At 38.2% G+C, this 20,998-nt stretch overlaps 1 protein-coding gene across 1 annotated transcript in view; it reads right to left on the reverse strand.

Annotated features, from left to right (window-relative positions):
- Nucleotides 1-3,582: 3,582 nt before the first annotated feature.
- chsy3 (chondroitin sulfate synthase 3) overlaps nucleotides 3,583-20,998 on the reverse strand; it is a 58,265-nt gene continuing 40,849 nt past the window's right edge. The window contains exon 3 of the mRNA XM_053476243.1: nucleotides 3,583-5,888. Coding sequence (XP_053332218.1) covers nucleotides 4,317-5,888 — 1,572 coding nt within the window. The 3' untranslated portion in view covers nucleotides 3,583-4,316. The remainder of the gene's footprint in view (nucleotides 5,889-20,998) is intronic.

Below are 20,998 nucleotides of genomic sequence, written 5' to 3' on the forward strand. Positions count from 1 at the left end.
TTTCCGCTAGAGGGGAAGCGCTGGTGATTCAGCTGCAGTGCAGCGAGCGTATGACGCAACATCCGGTGGAGATGGCTTGAAGATCAATAAAAAGCTCTGCGATCAAAAGAGCAATCACACAGTCCTGCTTGTCTTGTTTTTGTTTTTTTTTGGTTGTTGTTGTTTAAGATTGACAATACAGTATTTGTAATAACACCCTATGGGTTAGGCATAATAATTATTTTAATTACAATGCAACAAAGGGTTAATGTTTACTTTGCATTCAATAATTTCAATGTCTCTATACAAACAGGTTTAACTAATAGCTTTATAAATAACCCTTTTTCTCTTTCCTGTAATGCCTCAGTACATTCTCTTAGAGATAAAAAGGACAAAAAGAATGCAGCATTGATAACTTTATCATAATATATATCACCGATCAACCATAACATTATGACACCTGCTTAATATTGAGTAGGTCCCTCCTTTGTCACCAAAACAGTAATGACTTGTGTGTGCCGACACCTTTCTGTGGAAAGCAAGATATTAATCTTTTCAGCCCTTATACTGAATCAGAGTACAGCCTTCACTTTCCATGTACATCACATGACCTTTTAGCTGGTTCACCGGTTTAAATTGCTTGCACCACTTTGTGTCTGTTCCCACCACTGCAGACCAAGATCATCCCACAAGACCTGCAGTTTTGGAGTTGCTCTGACCCAGTCCTCTGACCATCACAATTTGGCTCTTGCCAAAGTCACTCAAATGCATATGCTTGCCCATTTTTTTTCTGCATCCCACATGTCAACTTCAGAGACAAAATCAATTTCTGCCTAATATACCCACCCACTTCCAGGTGCCATTGGCATGAGATTTTGTATCTGTAGCTACTGTGAGTGAGAATGTGACAGCCAGTCGTGTTTGTGTTTGCAGGTGCATCAGATGTTATGTTATAATGTGATGAAACAGGAGGCAACATCATCATACTGTGAGCGTGTCACAGAAATTCCTCACCGAATGTAACGATATATAATATCGTATCGGCAGAAAGTCAACTGCACTCTCCACTTGTGGGTAATGGTAGCATGCAAGCATCAGGATTTACACAAGGATGGAGCCACGGGTGAACCTATTGTTACTGTACTTCCAAAGCAACAGTTTTTTTCTCCTTTTATACCAGAGAGATTAATCATACTTACCTTTCGCTCCCTCACCAACCTTTGTTTTTCCAACCTTTGGAGAGCCTCAAATTCTTCACTTTTAAATTTTGACATTTATTTTATCCAGGATTTTAATATACAACCATAAAATGCAGAAGCATGTAGATTGTCCCTAATGGTCTCACTACACACTTTACTTTTTTTAAAGATTTCCCCCCCCCCCCTCAGTTTTCTAATATTTAAAAATACTAGTAAGACTTACAGTAATAGTGTCTAAACCGATGTGTTAAGAATGTAGTGACCCCCACGGATAATCTGTCAAGCTCTTCTGGCTCAGAAGCCATTAAATTTTGAAAGAGTAAAGAATTGAACTTTTTCTAAACTAAAAAAAAAATGAAAGTGTGAAGTAAAAGCTTTAATGGATTCTGTGCATGGTGGTAAAAGTGTGCTTTAGGAGCTATTGAATTTAAAGTCATTAAAAAGTTTTGGCTGAATTAAAGATTATCTATAGTAGTTGAAAACTTGATAGCGCTCCCTCTCTATCTCTCACTCACTCATTCTCTATACTGCTTATCCTAAGCCTGGAGCCTATCCCAGGGGAGTTGGGGCATATGAAGGGTACTATTAATGACGGGGTGCATATCCACCACAGCACACACACATACACACACACACACACACACACTATGAAGGATTTGGAAACACCAATTTGTCATTTTCAAAGTTATTATTTTAAATATTGCAGAAATTCATATTTACATTTACTCAGATTAGAACTGGCATTCCTAAGCACTTTCCATTGCACTATTCCATTGGACTATGGAAGGAAGCCTGAGTACTTGATGGAAACTCAGTAGCACGGAGAGAACATGCAAACCCCACACATACAGATCCCGGAATCGAATATCGATCCTGGAGGGACGAGTCGACAATGCTAACCACTACACCACTGTGCCACCTCAGTGGGGGATGGGGTTGGTTTGTGCTCATTCAGCAACAGTTGGGTTCCAGTTCATCCCAAATGTGTTCAGTTGGGTTGAGGTCAGGGATCTGTGCAGCACACACCAGTTGTTGCACTATAACATTAGTAAACCATGTGTTCACAGAGCTCACTTTGTGTGCAGGGGTTTTGTCATGCTAGAACAGGTTTGAGCCTCTTAGTTCCAGTGGAGGTAAACCATAATCCTTGAGCATACAATTACCTTCTATACAATTGTGTTCTTCCAACTTTGTTTCAGCGGTGAAAATGAAAATGAAAGTGTATTTATGCATTAAGTATACAACTAGCAATCGGCCAAAGGGGTACAGTAAGTAGTAAGTAAATATGTTGTCCCTGCCTTTTTGTATGAGGTTGGTCACGCCAGTGTCTAGGGTTGCCAGGTCACCAAAGAGATCCAAAGGTCTTTTTTCCCCTTTAAAATGTATTACTACAGTATGTGAATCACCCAACTTCAGTTTCCAAACTGTAGAAAACCAGTCTCTTACATTGAGTTACACTACTACACTGACTGGTAAACACTTATAGTTATATTGAACACAGCACATGCCAAAACACATAAAACTATAGCGCTCTTGTGGTCACATGATCTACAATCAAAACATTCCCCATTTTGTCTGGCAGTCATGCCTGCTACCAATAATACTGCTGAGCCAAAACATGATGAATCACTGGATACATTCACCCCCACGGATTTTACTGAACGCATGACGAGAGACCGGATAGCAGTGTACAGTATGCTGAGAAACTTCAGTCTATGGATATTATCATTTTTTATCAAGGTCCATCTGTTCTTTATAACACTTGTGAGGACACTGCGCTGGCGCAGTTACAGTATATGGGGATATTTACAGCTATCGAGGGCTGTACAATTTGATCAGAAAGTCACACTGAGATTATTTTCACACATGTTGTCATATACAGTAACTATATAAATATACAGTACTATGCTGTATTCAAATGTATTCATCCAGGCTAACAGTATGGCTAATGGCACAAATAATCTCGTTTACCAAAATGTATTTTTCAACTCAAAATTATTAAAAAAATGTAATCATATACTTTAAATTGGAATGTAATAAATTTCAGCTTGTTTTATTACATATATTACCATATTTTTATTTATTTATTTATATACTTTTTAATGCAATTAATTGTGGAGCGGCAGCACAGGGACGTAGTGGTTACCACCGTGGCCTCGCACCTGCAGGGTCAAGGGTGCCTTGGTGGAGTTTGCATGTCCTCTCCGTGCTTGGTGGGCTTCCTCTAGGTACTCTGGTTTCCTCCCACATTCCAAAACATGCAAATTAGGATGATTAGCATTCTGCAACCCTGTACAGGATAAGCAGTATGGAAGATATACAGTATATATATTAGTGTATAATACTATCTACAGTGTACTAGCTGCTAGCGAACTGCTACAGATGACCAGAAGCACAGCAAAGGTTTATGCATTTCAACATTTATTATAAATAATCAACTGAAAGCGTTTTTTTAGTTGCCATAAAATGAACTTTTATCACAAAGCAAAAATTATAAAAGATGCAATTTGTTCACCACAGCAAAGCTTCAGAAAAACAACAAAAGAAAAAGACTGAATACAGCAAATGTCGAAAGGCAACCAGTACCTTAAAATACCAATCCTACTGCAACTAGAAAATAAAAGTTACAGAAACTTTAAAAAATACTGCAAAAAATAAAAATTATTTTATTAGTATAAAGAAAATGTTTCTTCTGTCTCCTTTAAAGCACATTCATGGTACTTTTATTAATATTGCCCCATGGAAATATATTAATTTATTAATAATTTATTAATTCATGGTGGTGTTTGTGTCCACTTTAACTTGGAAACAAGAGCACTTCTCATACAGCTTTAACGGCAAGGATAATACTGGACGTTCACAGACGGTGGTCATGTGATGAGAAATATGCTCCTGAGTAAATCAGCAGATTTGATGTTTTCAACAGAGAGCACGAAACAAATGGTTTTAACATTTCTCTACATGACCTTTGAAAGACGCTGTGAAATAAATTTGTTGTGCGCAAACGTCGCTAGGGTACCTTTAACTTCACGCGTTTGCTTAAGCAATAGAGGTACAGACTCGCACGATCTGTCTTCTGTGTTCAGATACTGAGGGACTGAGGTAATCTCCAGGGACACTGACGAGTCAGCCGGAATGTCAGGAGGAAGTTCTGTTCCTGTACCCTACGCCTAAATGTTTCTCAAGCCACAGTTCGGCTAACTGCATCGCAGACGCGTACATACTCGCCTTGGACCCCAGGCACATTTTGTATTGCTTGGGCTCTAGATTAGTATCGCATTGGACGGGATGATAAACATGCACTATGCCGGGTTCTTGTGAGCGGAGCACTTTTAAATCGGAGTTGATGATCTTGGTGAACAAGTCGACATCCTCCAGCCCCCAGCCTTGTATTGACGTGTCGAAACCCCCAGCTTTCAGCAGGTCGCTTCTGTATATGCAGGCGATGCCGAAGCCATAATCTCGCCAGAAGCCAGTTTTTTTGGTGAAAACAAAGTTGCTGTCTTCTGTATGGCTGCCGGCGAAGACTATTTTGGGATTGTACTGGCTGAAGACGACAGGAAAATAGGCCTGTCTCCCTTCAATGGTGTTATCTCTACAGCGCTGGAGTGCATCACTACTGAAGACCAGATCCACATCGCAGAAAAATAGCAGGGAGCTATTGTTAAGGCCAGAGGCACCCATTTCTAACGCGAGACCCCTAGAAAACTCTCCCGTCATTGGTATCACAGACAGATCTGCTTTGGGATATTTATTATGGTAGTCCTTAATCAAGTCCAAATGCTTCTCTTTGTCCTGGTTGCTATCATTATCCACCAAGATGATTACTAGTTTTATATTCTGGTTAGAAATAAGGCAGACCTTCTCAAAGTTGTCCATGAAGCGCACAAACGTATCGTAGCGACCAGTAAGCGGGACGAGCATGTGCAGCTTCTTTTGACCTTGCTCTCTCATCTCCCTGTTAGACTCTGAAAACTGTAAAGGGTAAAAGATTTTGAGTGAATTCGAAAGAAGTGAAAACGACTGAAAGTCACTATTGATCGCCTCCACTAGTTCGGCTACATCGAGCTGCTCGGGTTCAGTAAAATAAGGCCTACTGAAGGACTGCTGCAAATAGACATGTCTCCGGACAGGCACTGTCACTTTGCGTCCTTTGTGTCTCTTATAGAGCAGCATGAGGTCTAGGATGTACTCAGCACCGTGTAAAGGATTCACCCTCTTATAACCGTACTGGATCTTTTTGAAGTCGATGACACGGCCTCGGACTTTGGAGTTCTCGTTGATCATTTCCATCACCTGGAGCACCGTGTCCTCTAAGGCAGAGCGTAGTACGCTCCCGAGACCCTGTCGAGGCATGTTCTTCTCGCTAGTAGAGTACAGGTACCTGCCATTGAGGAAATCCCACTCGATAACATCTGCTCGTTCGGTTGGTTGGTAGCGGGCATAGGAAGGGGGCGCACCTAGCTGCTGGTCCTCCCACTGCACCTCAGTGTTGCTGAGGTGGCTCATGCTCATGGTCTCACGATGCAGCTGGATGGTGTGGTAGCGCAGCTGGGAGATCTGCCGGCTGAGCATGTAGTTGTGCAGCCGGTACTGGTAAGCTGGACGCTTGTTGGGGTGCAGGGTGATGGCGTTGTGGATCTTGCTGCTGTGCAGTTCCTCAATGAAACCCTTCTTGTGTTCATAGTTCTCATAGAACAGCTCCTGCATCTGTACAGGGAGGAAAAAAAAACACCAATTTTTACAATCTTTAACCTGGGTGATGTAACTTAAAGCAGTTTAAGAGAAAAGGTACACTGATGCTTTAGATACAGTAGGAATAACTATAACATATCATGTCTTCAGTATCCGAATGCTCACTTACAAATGTATTTGTTTGCTTGCTTGAACAGAGGCTGTGCTACTTTTTTTTTTTCAATTTAACAGATGGAACAACATCTGCACAAGATTAGTCTTCCTACCAAGTCTTACAATAAGCTTGGAACAGGGATGTAATTGATGAGTTGACACAGTAGGGGGCGACAGATACACATGACAGGTGTGATAAACGACTGCATCAACGTGCACATTGTCAGTTTTATTTGTACATGAAGCATCTTCGGTTCATCGTCTATACTGCTTTATCATGTACGGTATACAGGGACGCCTAGAAGTAAAGCAAGCTTACTTTATAAGCCTGAATTATATCACTTCTGAATCTTTACCCCTGATATATTTAATACAATAGAGCACATGAAAATCTTGCTTTAATGTAAAAACTCCCTGAGTCTAATTTTATAATGTTTTTAAATTCGCTGCAGTGTGTCTGTTTAGGAAACCTGCGAAATAAACAGAACGTCTTGGCCACTTTTCAAGTAGGTCCTGAGGAACGTCTTTATTCTCTTCTGAAAGGCAGCTTGTCCTGTTATCGAGAAATTGCAAAGCACTTCGTACTGAAGATTTTCCTGTGCAGCAAAGCTTAAAATTACCTCTGAATTTTACTAAGCTTCGACACTGTAGACTCCTTCCAAACATCCTAAATAAAGCTCTACGTGAAAAAGATTTTTGACTTTGTCAGCAATTACGCACAAAATATTAAAACACATTTGGTCTCATCAAAATTAGAATTCAATAATGCTGTAAGGTGATCATGTAATTTTATGTTTAAAACAGAACATATAAATGAGTTAAGGTGAAATCGAATTCTCTAATGGCTCTCAGGACACAATAATAATAAACTGCACAATAATTTATATTGAGATAAAAGTCACATTATTGGAGTATATTAACCTTTGCATGTGAATATGAAGGCAAATGTGTGTAAAAATATATGCAATTTAAAGCAATGGAGGAGCCAGAAGTTAGAAACTATACTATAATAACATCACTACATGATCTGTACGGTTAAGACATGCTGATGCGGTTTAAGTTCAGACAGTAGCAGGAGCGCTGATGCTGCGAATCCATTAGGATAAGATTTACCATGAGCTAATCCCGTTATATTAATGATCTAGGCATAAAATAACTTTATGACAGTTTTATTGTAAATGATTAAATACAGATACCACTAATGGGGGACGATTACATTTTATCTAATAAAAAAGGTCGACATTTCTTTTTCCCCTCCTGCACTAAACCTGCAAGTATTTCACCAGTCAGCGTAAAATGTAATGTAATTGGGCAGTAGAATATAATTAAACAAATGAATACCGTTAAATGTTGTTAACAGCTTTGTCTTTTCATCAAATAAAAAAAAAGGAATGTAGTTTGACATAATCAAACCACTGGCCACGAAATATTTTCATCTATTACCCACAGGAAAGTGAACTAAAGCACTTCACTACACACCAAACAAACCTACTAAAGTTTTTACTATGGTATTTTTTGTCTTTTGGGTGAAGCTATAAACGCAGCTTACTAACAATAATGATAAAAAAAATTGATGGATCTTTAAAAGCAGAGCATGTTCTACTCAATCACTGGGAATTGAAGGTGTCACAGCAGCATGATAGTAAGAAGAAGATAATGTCAAGTGTGCAGAAACAACAGAAAAGCAATCAAAATGAAACCATACATCAAAAATGGAAGGAAGTTATGACACCACAACCAGCAGGCAATTGTAACATAGCTGTGTAGTAAAAAAGAAAGAAAAGAAAAAAAGAAATAAAGAGAAAAAAAAAGAGAAAACATGCTACTATGTAGGATTTAGGAAAGTCGCTTTAGCAGAGAAGGAAGCTCATGTTTAGGACATTCCTCGGCTGCAGCATAATTCCTTCGTTTTTTCACACCAACGTTCCAGACATTAGCAAGCACATTTTCTCTGCTCGATTCCTCCACTTATCTGCAAAGTACTGCTCCACTTTTGCCTGCCAGATGAACTGAATACAGCTTAATCTTTAATTAAGTATGACCCAGAGCAATCTGAATGACTATTTACGCAAGAATTAAAACAAAAGTTGCTGAACAATATTAAAATGACCTTCATGCAAGTCAACAGAATTTTAATGTAGACACAAGAACACATCGGCACTATTGACAGCTACAGTATACATGCATTACAGTACTCGGATTTGACACGCATGTTCTCTGCATAAATCAAAACCACCGCCTCTGTAGCCATTTGTGTACAGTACGAGCATTGTGAGAAATTCTCAGAACGAATCAAGAGAAAACTTTCAGCAACTGCTGTTGGATGAACCTGACTGTATAAATCATGATGGCATTATTCAGACAGGCCTTCTGTTAGTCTAGTCTTTCCAGCCAGTTCTCAACAAATAACCCCAGCAAACACCATTATACATTTCAAACATTAATCGCTTTTCATACTGAATCCATGATTGTATGCATATTGTAAAATTACAGACGCACAGTCTCCCTTAAGGACATGTTTTACAAGCCTAATGTGCTTTTTTTTCTGTTTTTTTACGGCTCATTTATCAGTGCATTAAAATCATTAAATACGAAATGCTATTTTGAAATGATGATTTAATTTTATAAGGGCAAAAAAAGCTGTTTAGACCTGCCTAGCCCTACTTGGGGTATGCAGCAAGACAATGATCCGAAACACACCAGCAAGTCCACCTCTGAATAGATCGAATAAAACATAATTAAAGTTTTGGAGTGGCCTAGTCAAAATCCAGGATTAAATCCAATTGAGATGACCTTAAACAGGCCGTTCATGCTCGAAAACCCTCCAATGCGGATGAACGAAAACAATTCTGCAAAGAAGAGTGGGCCAAAATTCCTCCACAGCAATAGCATTGCCGATTATTACAGAGGCCTTACTGCAGTTGTTGCCACCAAGGGTGGTACAACCAGTTATTAGGTTTAGGGGAAATCGTCTCGAATCACTCATCGTCTATACACGGTTGCGTGGGGCCTGGAGCCTATCCCGGGAGACTTGGGACACAAGGTGGAAACACGGAAGAAACCCGACAAAAACATGCAAACTCCATGCACACAGACCCAAGGGAGGAATCGAACCCGGAACCTGGAGGTGCGAGGCGTCAGTGCTGATCACTAAGCCACCATGCCGCCACTGCTCAGTTTATCTTTGTGTAATATTAAATTTTTTTAGATGATCTAAATCATGTATTGTAAATATGACGAACACTTTTTCACAGCACTGTATTCTTCATTCATTCCATTCATACATTTCTTATCAATTCACAGTTTTCCAAAGGAAGCAGCGTTTACTGATAGAGTCAGGGACATTATTTGATATTGCTAACTCACTGATATTATGTGTTGGCTCTTAGAAACTGAAGTCTAAGAAGTAAGTTCAAGGCTAGCGTATTCATAAAGCATGATAAACCCTGCTGCGCAGCCCACTGACCTTCATGAAAAAGAAAGGAAAGAAATTACATTTAAAAGATGATGATAACCATGTCATGGCACTTACACTCTTTTTTGTATTTTCTAGCTAACTATTTATTTGTAAAGCAATGTAGCAGACTGGGAAATCAGCATGGTGTTCTGAAAGCTGCTATGCAGATTATCTCTCAATCACTAATTCAATTAAGCAAATAAATTATTGTAATCGGGTGCGTTGGCGCACGCTAAATACATTAACACCGGCACATCTGGGGTTTGACAAACCTGTGAAACAATTCCATGAGTATCTATATGCTGTCAGTGTACTGCACTAATATTTATATTGTTGAACGTCCTTTAAGCAAATTAGCTTCAGTTATGACTTACTAGCAGGTCCATGAATATTTGGACAGCGACAGTGATACTACCTTGATGAGACTGCTAAACAACCAATGCTGCTATATGACATATATATCCTGGACAAAGCAATAGGGGAGTCATGTACTTTTAAATATACTGTAGTCTATTATCCCTACAAGGGTGAGTCAAAAATATTCCTCATTATATTAAATATAAAGTTATATTAAAACTTCTTTTGGCTGCATCGTCTTGTCAGCACTTTCCGTTCAAGGCTACTGTCTCCGCAGTCAGTGCTGTGCAGGTTTGAACGTGATATCAGTTCATTTGTAACTGCAGTGCTAGCAAAAATAAATGCGCTACGTGATTAGCATCAAAGAAGTGCAGCATGAAGTGATTAGTTTTTTGGGGGAGTACCTGGTGCCGTTATTTATCGAAGCCCTTGTGTGCAGTGTGGAGACAAAATGTGGACCAATACTCTAAGGAAGGTAAGAGTTTCTTAAAGAGACATGGCTTCATCACTACGAGTCTGAGATTGAACGGAGGATGGAATAGAAACATCCTCAATCGCCGGCCAAGAAAAAATTCTAAAGTCAACCATCAGCTGGAAAATTGATGCTTATAGTTTCCTGGGGTTCTCAAGAGTCAGTACTAAAATATTATCAGAAAAACGATTAAAACAATTAACAGTACTCGTTACAGTGAATGCTTATTTAAAAGATGAAGCCTAAATACCGGATTAAACGCAGAGGACTGCTATCCAAGTTGGATGTGATCTTGCTGTGGGTGATGCACATCCACACACTTCTAGCCACGCTGTCGACAGTCTGCAAAAGCTTTATTATGAGGTGTTAAAGCGTCCTCCCTATAGTCCGGCTCTTGCTCCTGTTTGTACTGAAATAAGTGCTACGGGGACGACGACTCACTCCTGATGAAGAAGTGAAGACAGCGGTGCATTCGTCACTCACAGCTTAGCCTAAGACATTTTTTTAATGAAGGAATATGAAAGCTTGTTAACAGATGGACAAAGTGTATTAAAAAAGCAAGGATATTATGTCAAAGAATTAGGTACAGTAATTATCTTTTCTAAAAGTTCATGAAAGTAAATTCTACAGCTGAAGTGTGGATCATTTTTGACTCACCATATTTTTATTCACTGTTATTTTCATTCTCACCACCATGACTAATCTTGATCTTAATCTTATCATTTTTTTGTGTTTTTGCCTGTGTACACCATCACAATAGATTTGAGATGACACAAACAAGATGTGATTGAAGTGTAGACTTTTAACTTCAATTCAAGCGATTTTAGAATATGATTGCGTCCTTTGTTCAGGAATATTAGACTTTTTTCCCCAAAGTTCCTCTATTTTCATAGGCTTAAAAGTAATTTAAATCCATGGAAACTGTCACTGTATAAATATTTATAGAGCTGATTGAATATTGTTATAAGTTCTAAGCATTCACTCTCTCTCTTCCTCTTGAAGTTAATAAGTGTAAACAAAGCCTTAAGGAACAGCTTTCATTCTGACAGTTTATGTGGCGCATCCACAACAATGTAAACTCCATCAAGTAGACTTTACACAAAGTGCTTGAGGAAATTCGTTTCCTTAAAGCCTTTAAGTTTTGAAACTCAATTTTTTGAAGTTGACTGTAATTTTTTCTTGTGTTGAAGACATGCACAACTTTAAATAAAAGGAACCAAGGCTGAGTAGTTACTACATAAAGCCACTATTGTTTCAACTATAATTTATGTTACAAAAACTCATTATAGCACACTGAAATTCTTTTTACACATTTCCAAGCGTGAAAATTCTTTTTACACATTTCCATGATTCAGCATCCCTTCAGCAAATAGGGTTAAAGGGCTTAGTGGCAGCTCAGCAGTCGACGGGCTTGAACCACAGATTGTTTAAAAAAAAGACTACAAAAAAACCCTCCGTGATGTCACTTATATGGTTTCTGAAGAGCGGTTTTGAAGCTCAAATGTAGGCGCTCTGGCTGCTGCCATCTTGGCAGGACCTGAATCCACCTAAAACCTGGATAATCCATAAATGGGCAAACAAAAAAACAAACAAAAAAACGCCTGAAATCTGCCGGTCTAAGACAATTACCACCAACAATCTAGTGAGTTTAGCTTTAGTGTAGTTAAAATGCCACGGTGGATAAGGTTAATTTATATACACCAGCAATGCAGCTGTCACACACTGGCCACACCAATAATTATGCATCATTCCCATAATTCCCATAAAAGGGGCAACAGTTTGGGGATTGTCCATTAAGCAATCCTAAACTTCCCAGAGTTAACCAATGAAAGACATAAAACATGTTATGTTTGACTAAAATTTTGTTAGATTACTAATAGACCAATCAGATTCCAGAATTCAACATGTGTATAATCATCAACAACGCCTCACACAAGAGCAATGTAGTGAATAACAGGCTATGTTTTTTGATCCAACAGTTTTATAAACAATACATTAATAATGAATAACTGACCTTTTTGGCACAATATAGGCTTCCTTTTTTTTGTTTTGTTCAGCTATCAGACAGAGATTCCTGAAGAAGCCACAGATGGAGAGTATTTTGTGTTGCTATGCAACATACAGACTGCAGCTAGCTTGCTGCTTATTGGCTTTACACTGATTCCCACTTTCCTGTTTAAAAGGCATCCTGTAATATGGGCTTTACTTTTGCATTTTTATCTTCATCTAATGAGCTTTTATATTTTAAGTCAAGCTATGTTGTTGAAAAAAAAAATCTTATGCTGTGTCCTCTGACAATGGTAAGTCTGCTGTACTACCTATTTCAAAGTAAAAAAAAAGCAAGAGCTGGAATTTTCATGGTCAAACAAAGCTTAATGGAATGATGCAAACATTGAAATGCATCAGTGCTGTCCAAGTCAAATGGAGACTTGTGATTATGCAGAATAACAGTACAAAGCTATGATAGTAAAAACCACCTAATCATCTGCTACTCTAATGCACATATCTAATGATACTATCAAGGCAGAAAGTTTTCTCAGTACACTAGAGCCAACCTCTGGCCTCCCAGGAACTCCTTTAATGGCCTAAACATATCAGAAAAACTCTTAGCCAAGTTCCTGTAATGTAAAAGTGGTGGAATTTCAGGAATGCTTGCATGTGTATTTCCCACAGACAGATGCATCTCTTCTGCAAGGTAACCGTCAAACTTTTAACTATCAGACGTTCCATTCACTTGAGTTCATGGGAATGACTGTGATGGTCTTTGAGCCAATACCTTCTTTATAACCTTTGCAATATTCAAATGTTTTACAGCTTAGATTATTATTACCATACTGTGTGTGTAAAGTCTTCCATAAATCGGTTTTAAACGGTCATTCAAAAGAAATTTCATGACAAGTCCTGGTTTGACCTGAACGCCCCTCATAAATATTAACACTTTTAGAACGCTGCATGCCCAATCATAATACTGGACTGAAACAAACTTTTGTATCAATAGCATTACGGTTTCTCATCCTGTGATCACTGGTGAGAAACTGTCGTAGAGGAAATAAAACACTAAATCATTCTTTTAAAAAATTGTAAGATGCAAACGAGTTGGATTGCAAGTGCGGTTATTCTATTTGGCATAATCTATTTTAGTCACAATACATAAAGGGGATACATAAATCAGATCAAAACCAGAAAGTATGCTAACAAGGAACGTGGATGAGAAATTGGGGAATTATGGAAAGTCACAGTTATACACAGTTACACAATACTAATGCCTCATGTCATCCCCCTGACAGCATTGTTACCGCATCATACAAGAGCTTTGTGTTTTTTATTCGGATTTACTGTTCCCTCCTAAGCAAAATCTATAAATGTCTCAGTGGGATTTGACTATAGATATTTTGAAGGTCATTGCCGTCACTGCAATTTGCTTGATTGCGGTCAGGGTTTTAAAGTTGCCTTGAACAGCACTTCTCTCGTAGCTGCTCTGCATCTAAATGATACACAACGGCGTAAACAAATGCCATATTGGATATTATAACATTACTGATTATCAGTTATTCAGGATGTGACACAATTTGCATGAAGAACTGACGGAAAGAAGTGAGAAAAACACAACCTGACGACATGAGGATAGAAATCCTGCAAGCATATGAAGGCTTTAGGCAAAAACACCCACGCAGGAGAACTGCCAAAACACTATTTGTTATTTCTCTATTCATAATTCAAATTAAGACATCGAGACAACCCCTTCTGCATCAGCACAATCATGTTGTCTGGATGACAAATAAGGTTATTGGCAAATGGTAATTATTCTCTTTTAAAGGCCCATCCCATTAGGACGCTGCTCGACTCCGGGCCTTAATGTCTTTATAAGACACAGTGCATCTTATCGAAAGAAGCAATATTGATTAAATGTGTTCCTTTTGTCAGTGAATAATTAAATATAATGTTTTCCTGACTTCACCTAAATCTATTAAGGTAAGAAGTGAAGCTCACTCCATATGCTGCTCTTTATAGTTCGATTTCTGTCCTAATGTAAAGCAGTGTATAATGGCACAAATAAATGCCAGAGTTTCTGTGAAGTACTGGCTCATGGGTATAGATTTCGGTGGGGAAGGACAACATTAATAATGACATGTTTATTATCAAATAAATGCAAGTTGAAAGGCTGTAACACTTGACATATGCTACAGGCTAGTATTTAGTGAATGTATGAGAATAACCCCACAATAGGTAGTTGAGAGTCGAGAACAGCCATCCAGCACACCAATTAGCATCTTGTTTTGAGTGGTTTTAGATGTCCATTTGTTCAAATGTACTCTACACTGCCTGGGCTGGGTTTCAGGAGGGTCAAATTATTGGCCTGCATTAAGCCAAAAAAAAAAGTGATTTAGAATAGGGTTAAAAACTCTCAAGATATAATTTGAATAGCAAGAAAGAAAAAAACTTTGCAGAAGAAAACACTTAAACACTTAAGGTGAAGCTGCATAGTGAAAAAAAAACACGAACGTTGACCTTAACATTATGTTGAATAGTGAAAGTAAAGGCATTTCCACATAAGTGTTCATAAGTACTTGTTAGTGAGTCTAATAAAAATAAAAGTTTCATTCATAATGATTGGACATTAGCGCAATGGAAAACAGTCATGTGGTCTCTATTCTAGAGCAATGTGTACGTCAGAGTGAAAAGGGGAAGCACATGTAGTGCAGTTTTTGGCCAGCCAGTGTAGGTAATATTATTAATCGGTGTTGCTAGGTTTCAGCAAATTGGGAAGTCCAACTACATTTGTAAAAAGCCCTGAAACTCATCTTTCTCTGATTTTGAGAGGAAAACAAGCTCACTGGAGTGTTCTAACCTTTTTCTAGTTCTGCACTTTATAAACACAATTGTGGAATTGTGTCAGATTTAATCTTGAGTATTTGCTAGAAAACAAGATTTTTTAGAAGCCGTAGATTTTTTTTATGACTGGCAAATAGTCATTAACTATCCTTTCCACTGCTACACTTAAGCATAGGGAAGTCAGATTTCTGCTCCAATCAACCACTATTAATGCATGAAGAAGTTCCCATGTTTGACCATTAGATATACTCATACCATGAAATGAGAAACGCTTATAATCTATTAAAGAGCAGCATTTTAATTATTCTTCCAAAGAGGTAATCAGTCGTTCAGTTTAATCAAAAACAGGTCGAGGACTTGATGAAGCTGAGTGGCTGATACAAACAGACAAGCCTCCAATGTTCCTAAAGTAAAATGCATTATGGTTGTCAGGTCTGCCCTGGGCATTCGGTTCACAGCATGTCACATCCATTTTCTTTGGGATAATAGAGCACTTGGAGGAAGCCACAGAGTTTCTAAACTTTTTGAATATTTCTGCTGGGCTCCAGACTGCAAAATATAAAAATTGCTAAAAAAAACAACAACAACAACAACAAAAATACACTAATTAATTTATCACACCATTACCCAGCGTTTACTGGAGCATCCTTTTGTGTATGGGTATTAGGATGGATTTAAATCTGAGAATCAGTAATATGGGGGATGAATTAACAGCTTTTTATTGTGGATGTGCCTGCCTGTGCAAAGCAGTGGGACCTGAGCGTATTCATGTGAAGAAGAGGGATTAATTTCCACAGGAAGGCCTTTGAAGGCTCAGCCTGTGGGGAGGATCACTGAGCGCTGCGTGGTTTCAGCTTGATGAGTATTCAGAATGAATTGACTTCACATACTATTTCTCAAGCTCCTTTTTAAGGCAGCGGCACTCTGGATGTATCATTCACAGACGGGCTTCGAGGCGAGATAACAGAAGAGTATTCGACGTAGCACAAAACGTATGCGCGCCCGCTCCGCTTCAACATTACGCGCTGTGTGAGAGCAGAAGGCTTAGAGAGGCTGAGAGCAATGATTTTCGTCATCTTAAATTGCACAGCGCAAAGCCTCAGACAAGTAAACTCATCAAAAAGTGTTGCTTAGTATAAGTTGCGGTATATGCGGCGGACAGGAAAGAAAATGGCAATAAAACCACACTTCACTTATATATACAGTATATATATATATATGTTTCACTGTTTATTATGGTTTTATTGAAGGATAAATTTAAAGGTGAATGTAAACGTTTAAAAATAATCTCAGTGTTAGACTATTATACCAGGCCATTAGCGTAATTCTTCCCACTGCATATTGATTTCTGCAAAGACTCATGCCACCACACATTAGTCCTTCAACTGTGGCTAATGTGCAATTAGTGGAAAAAGAGAATAAGGCATGAAAATGGCACAATAGTATTATTTATATTTACCGGCTGTACATCAGACTATTAACTAATAAACTGCTGCATACTTGAATGAAAACCTTATTATTTATTTCACACTGTGTATCAATAAATGTTTTTTTTTACTTTTAAGGTTATTATACTTTTATGATGTGTTATCATTTGATTGACATGAACAGTAAAAAATAAGGCAAGCAAAACTGGCTTCTTTATACGAGTCTAGTTTAATTTATTAGATTAATAGGATTTGATTGATAGGATCATCTTTATTCATCCACCTTCTTTACCGCACATTCTGCACAAGGACACCTGAAGACTATCCCAGGAGACTTTGGGCAGGATACACTGTGGACAAGGTGCCAATCCTCTACAGGGCATACACATATACACACACCATGGGCAGTTTGGGAACAACAGTTAACCAAATTTGCATGTCTGTGGGAATGAAACCTGAGTACCAGGAGGAAGCCCACCAAGCATGGAGAGAAAAACACGCAAACCTCTACCCACACACACCAGGCAGGAATCGAAACCTTAAGCTTGGAGGTGTAAGGCCACTTTGCTACCACTACACAACCGATTTATATTAACAATTTATCTTAAAACTGCGATCAGAGCTCAATATTAAAATTGTAAACAAAAAAAAAAATAAGTTCTTCATTTTTGAAATATAGAAAAAAATCCCTTACTTTTGGAGCGATAAAAACTTCTGAATTAACCCCATACCCTAGGTCACAAGTAGGGAAAATCTAACTGGCTTGTTTAAACCCTGGCCAATACAAACATTTTAAAAAAGGAAATAGATTTTTTAATGGTCTTTTGTCTGTGCATGCACACTATATGAATATATAAAAATAACTAAATAATATAACCCCCTGTACGGTTTAGAAAATTATCACAGTTTGTAAGAATAAAACACTTTAAAGTATGAAGAAGGAAAGAAGGGAGGCCAGGGCTGATTGGATGTAGATTCATGCACCCCATCAGTGATGGTCCTGTCAGGTGATTACGCAGACACCCACTAGATTCGATTTTCATTTGGGCCGCTGTCTTTCATCTGAAACATGTCATCAGCAGTGTGACAAGGTTCATCCACAATACAGCTTCAGGTGTAATGAACTTGGATGAGGTGTGTTATTTACTCTGTCATAATTTTTCCGCTAGCTAGACCTAACACACACTTTCCAATCAAAGCACATGACTGTGAGGTTAATGTGAAATGACTTGAATGATACGTTTATGGCATTTTTGATTAACATATTTAATATTCAGACGAAAAATATTTAAACTCACAAACCCCGTAGGATATAAGACTTGAAGAAATATTAAAATTTATAAACGCAAAAAATGTATACATTTATAAATGCTTATCTATTTTTAAACGTGTGTATGATTATTTTGTCATTTATAACACTTCATGATGTTATCTACTTTTCAGCTGTCAAAGTTTCATTGTAAAGCTTTTAGCTCTGCTAATCTAATATGACTATCCAGTTCTGACTGAATCATAGAATCAATCAAAAATCCCATACCACCAATCTTTAGTGTTATATTGTGGTCAATTAAGAACTACTAGCCAAGCATAAGGAATAGACTGTAGAACACTAGAAAAAGGTCACATGGTCTAGTCCAGATTTACCCTGTGGCAGAATGAAGGGCACATAAGGATAGGAATAGAGGTGAAGTTATGACACAATCCCCATCATGCCTGTCGGGGCAGTGTTATGATCTTGGGATGTTTCTGCTAATCAGGTCTAGGTTCACCACCATTATGTGCCCCAAAAATTAGATCATCTGACGACCTGGATATACTGAATGACCATCAACGGATTTTTTTTTTCCCCTGATGCACAAGCATATTCCAAGATTAGGATGCCAGGATTGCTCAGGTTCAACCTGTGAAAGAGTGGTTCCCGAACCACACCACGAGACATCATTTTCACATAAGGATTATGTGAAACCCTAGTCCTTAACCCCTTGAAAATCTTCAGGATTTGCTGGAGTAGGCTTTACACAGCAGTCTGACTCCCCCAAGATCAATACAAGATCTTGGAGAGAAATGAATGCAACTCTGAAATATAGTGGGGCAAAAAAGTATTTAGACAGCCACCAATTGTGCAAGTTCTCCCACTTAAAAAGATTTTTCATCATAGGTATACCTCACCTATGAGAGACAAAATATGAAAAAAAAAATCCAGAAAATCACATTGTAGAATTTTTAAAGAATTTATTTGCAAATTATGGTGGAAAATAAGTATTTGGTCAATAACAAAATTTCATCTCAATACTTTGTTATATAACCTTTGTTGGCAATGACGTCAAACCTCAGAGGAGTTAGAGGACTAAATACTATACAAATATTATTTGCCCCACTGTAAATGTTTTGCCATTCAATATCGAAGCAAATGTCTGTCCAACAAAAGATTGTTTCTTTTAATTTTTTGGCCGGGCAGTGTATTTTTAATAAGGTGTTCTGAAATAATATCTGAACCTAAGAGATTAGTCCTCAGTGATGTGCTGCTTGTTTACCCAGTGTGCAGGGTTTAGGGGCAGCATGGGATATATAAGGCATTTATCAGGTTATAAGGCTTTGTTTTTCCTTCTCAATGGTTCTTACAGAATTCACAGTATTACGGAATGTTTAATCAAATATGCATACATACTGTATAACATGATTAGTACTATCTCATTAAGGGTTTTAAAAAAATTGTGTTAAAACATCTACATATACATCTAGGCATTTGGTGGACGCCCTTATCCAGAGCAACTTAAATTTAATTTCATTATACATCTGAGCAGTTAAGAGTTAAGAGCCTTGCTCAAAGGCCCAACAGTAGCAACTTGGTTGTTGTGGGGTTTAAACCTGGGACCTTCTAAACCATAGTCCAATGCCTTAAGCACTGATCTAACCCTGACCACAAAACAAATTGTAGAAAAATGTAAAATTAACCATGGTCATAAAGTAGCACGAGCCAGAAGAGGTCGTTGTGAGACCTTCGTTGACATAAGAACGATGAAGTGACATCCCATGGACAACTCAATCAGAACTCCATCCAATCTATCTGTTCTGCAGCATGCATGTAGAACCTCAATGAAGTCATTAAAAAGTGTTAGTGATGTCGTTATCTGGACAATGTTATTCTTACTGTGTCCTTATTAGGTAAGAATTGTTTATGTACTCACTTACTCATCGTCTATACCGCTTTATTCGGTATTTAGGGTCGCGGGAGCACTAGAGTCTATCCCAGGAGGCTTAGGGCACGAAGCGGGGTACACCCTGGAAACCCTGGAATTATTTTATTCATGTCCAAAAAAATGAGACAAGTGGGACAGTACCACATCCTTCCCGGTTTCTACTACGTTTCTGCCAAGTTATACAATTCTTACTGCATTCACTTAATTTTTTTGTGGACATACGAGGGAGCATAAGCTACTGTAGGTAAGACCTAGCTTTGGTTTCCTGCTTTTTTATCTGCTTTTTTATTTTTTTCCTGCTTAGTTATCTCAGATGAGCGCTCGAAACATTTTTGTCATTGAAGTCAACTGATTTGTCAGAAGTGAAGAACGATTACCTACATTTTCATTCATATATTCATTTTTAGTTGCTGAATTACATTATGTTCCTGTAATCTCTGGCTTTGCTTTATCCTTATCAACTTTCTTTCCTATGCTTTTGTACAGTGTCACCGATGTTAAAGGCAAGAAGGCATTTTTACAACCGATGTCGGGAAGGTTAAACGTTACAATTTGTCTGTAGTGTCCCTTTAAGCAGTTTGAGGTCCACTGCTTAGGGCATTAAAGTGTATCTTAAGAGAGGCCATAATTCAGTGACAAGTGCTGCTTCCTGCCTGTAAAAGCATTTTTCCAGCTTCAGTTCACCTGGGAATAAAGGCGGATATTGGAAAGCATCACTGCCCGAACATTTCCAGCATACATTATTACAACTTTAGAGGCAGTAGGAGATTATGATGGGGCTTATGTGCATCACGAGCACACAGGAGCAAATGCTCAGCTTTTCCATTAAGGTCTAAAAATATATCATATTTTAAGGGAACTGTCAATTTTCTCAGTAAGAAAAAAAAAAAAACCCGCCGCTGTATACAGGAGTTCACACAGCTGAGGGTGGATGTATTGTTATTGAAAGTGTACTGAAAATCAGGAAAATCTTCCTGAGGTTCAATTTGCTTTAAGCCAACGTCTCAACTGCTGGGTTAAAATGCTGCTGATAAATCACGTCCACAGCAACTGTTTTAAACCCACAATGCAAATGTATTTTTTATTGGAAGCTTCAGAACAAATTCTGTTTTTGTGAAAGAAAAAAGCTCTTCGTGTTAAAAAAAAATTCAGAAATTTCATCAGGCACAAAATTGGATTGCTACTTGATTAGAAATCCAGAAGCCAATTGTCTCCTCTTTTGTAAT

The sequence above is a fragment of the Clarias gariepinus genome, chromosome 17 (genome assembly GCF_024256425.1).
Source record: "Clarias gariepinus isolate MV-2021 ecotype Netherlands chromosome 17, CGAR_prim_01v2, whole genome shotgun sequence".
NCBI lineage: Eukaryota > Metazoa > Chordata > Actinopteri > Siluriformes > Clariidae > Clarias > Clarias gariepinus.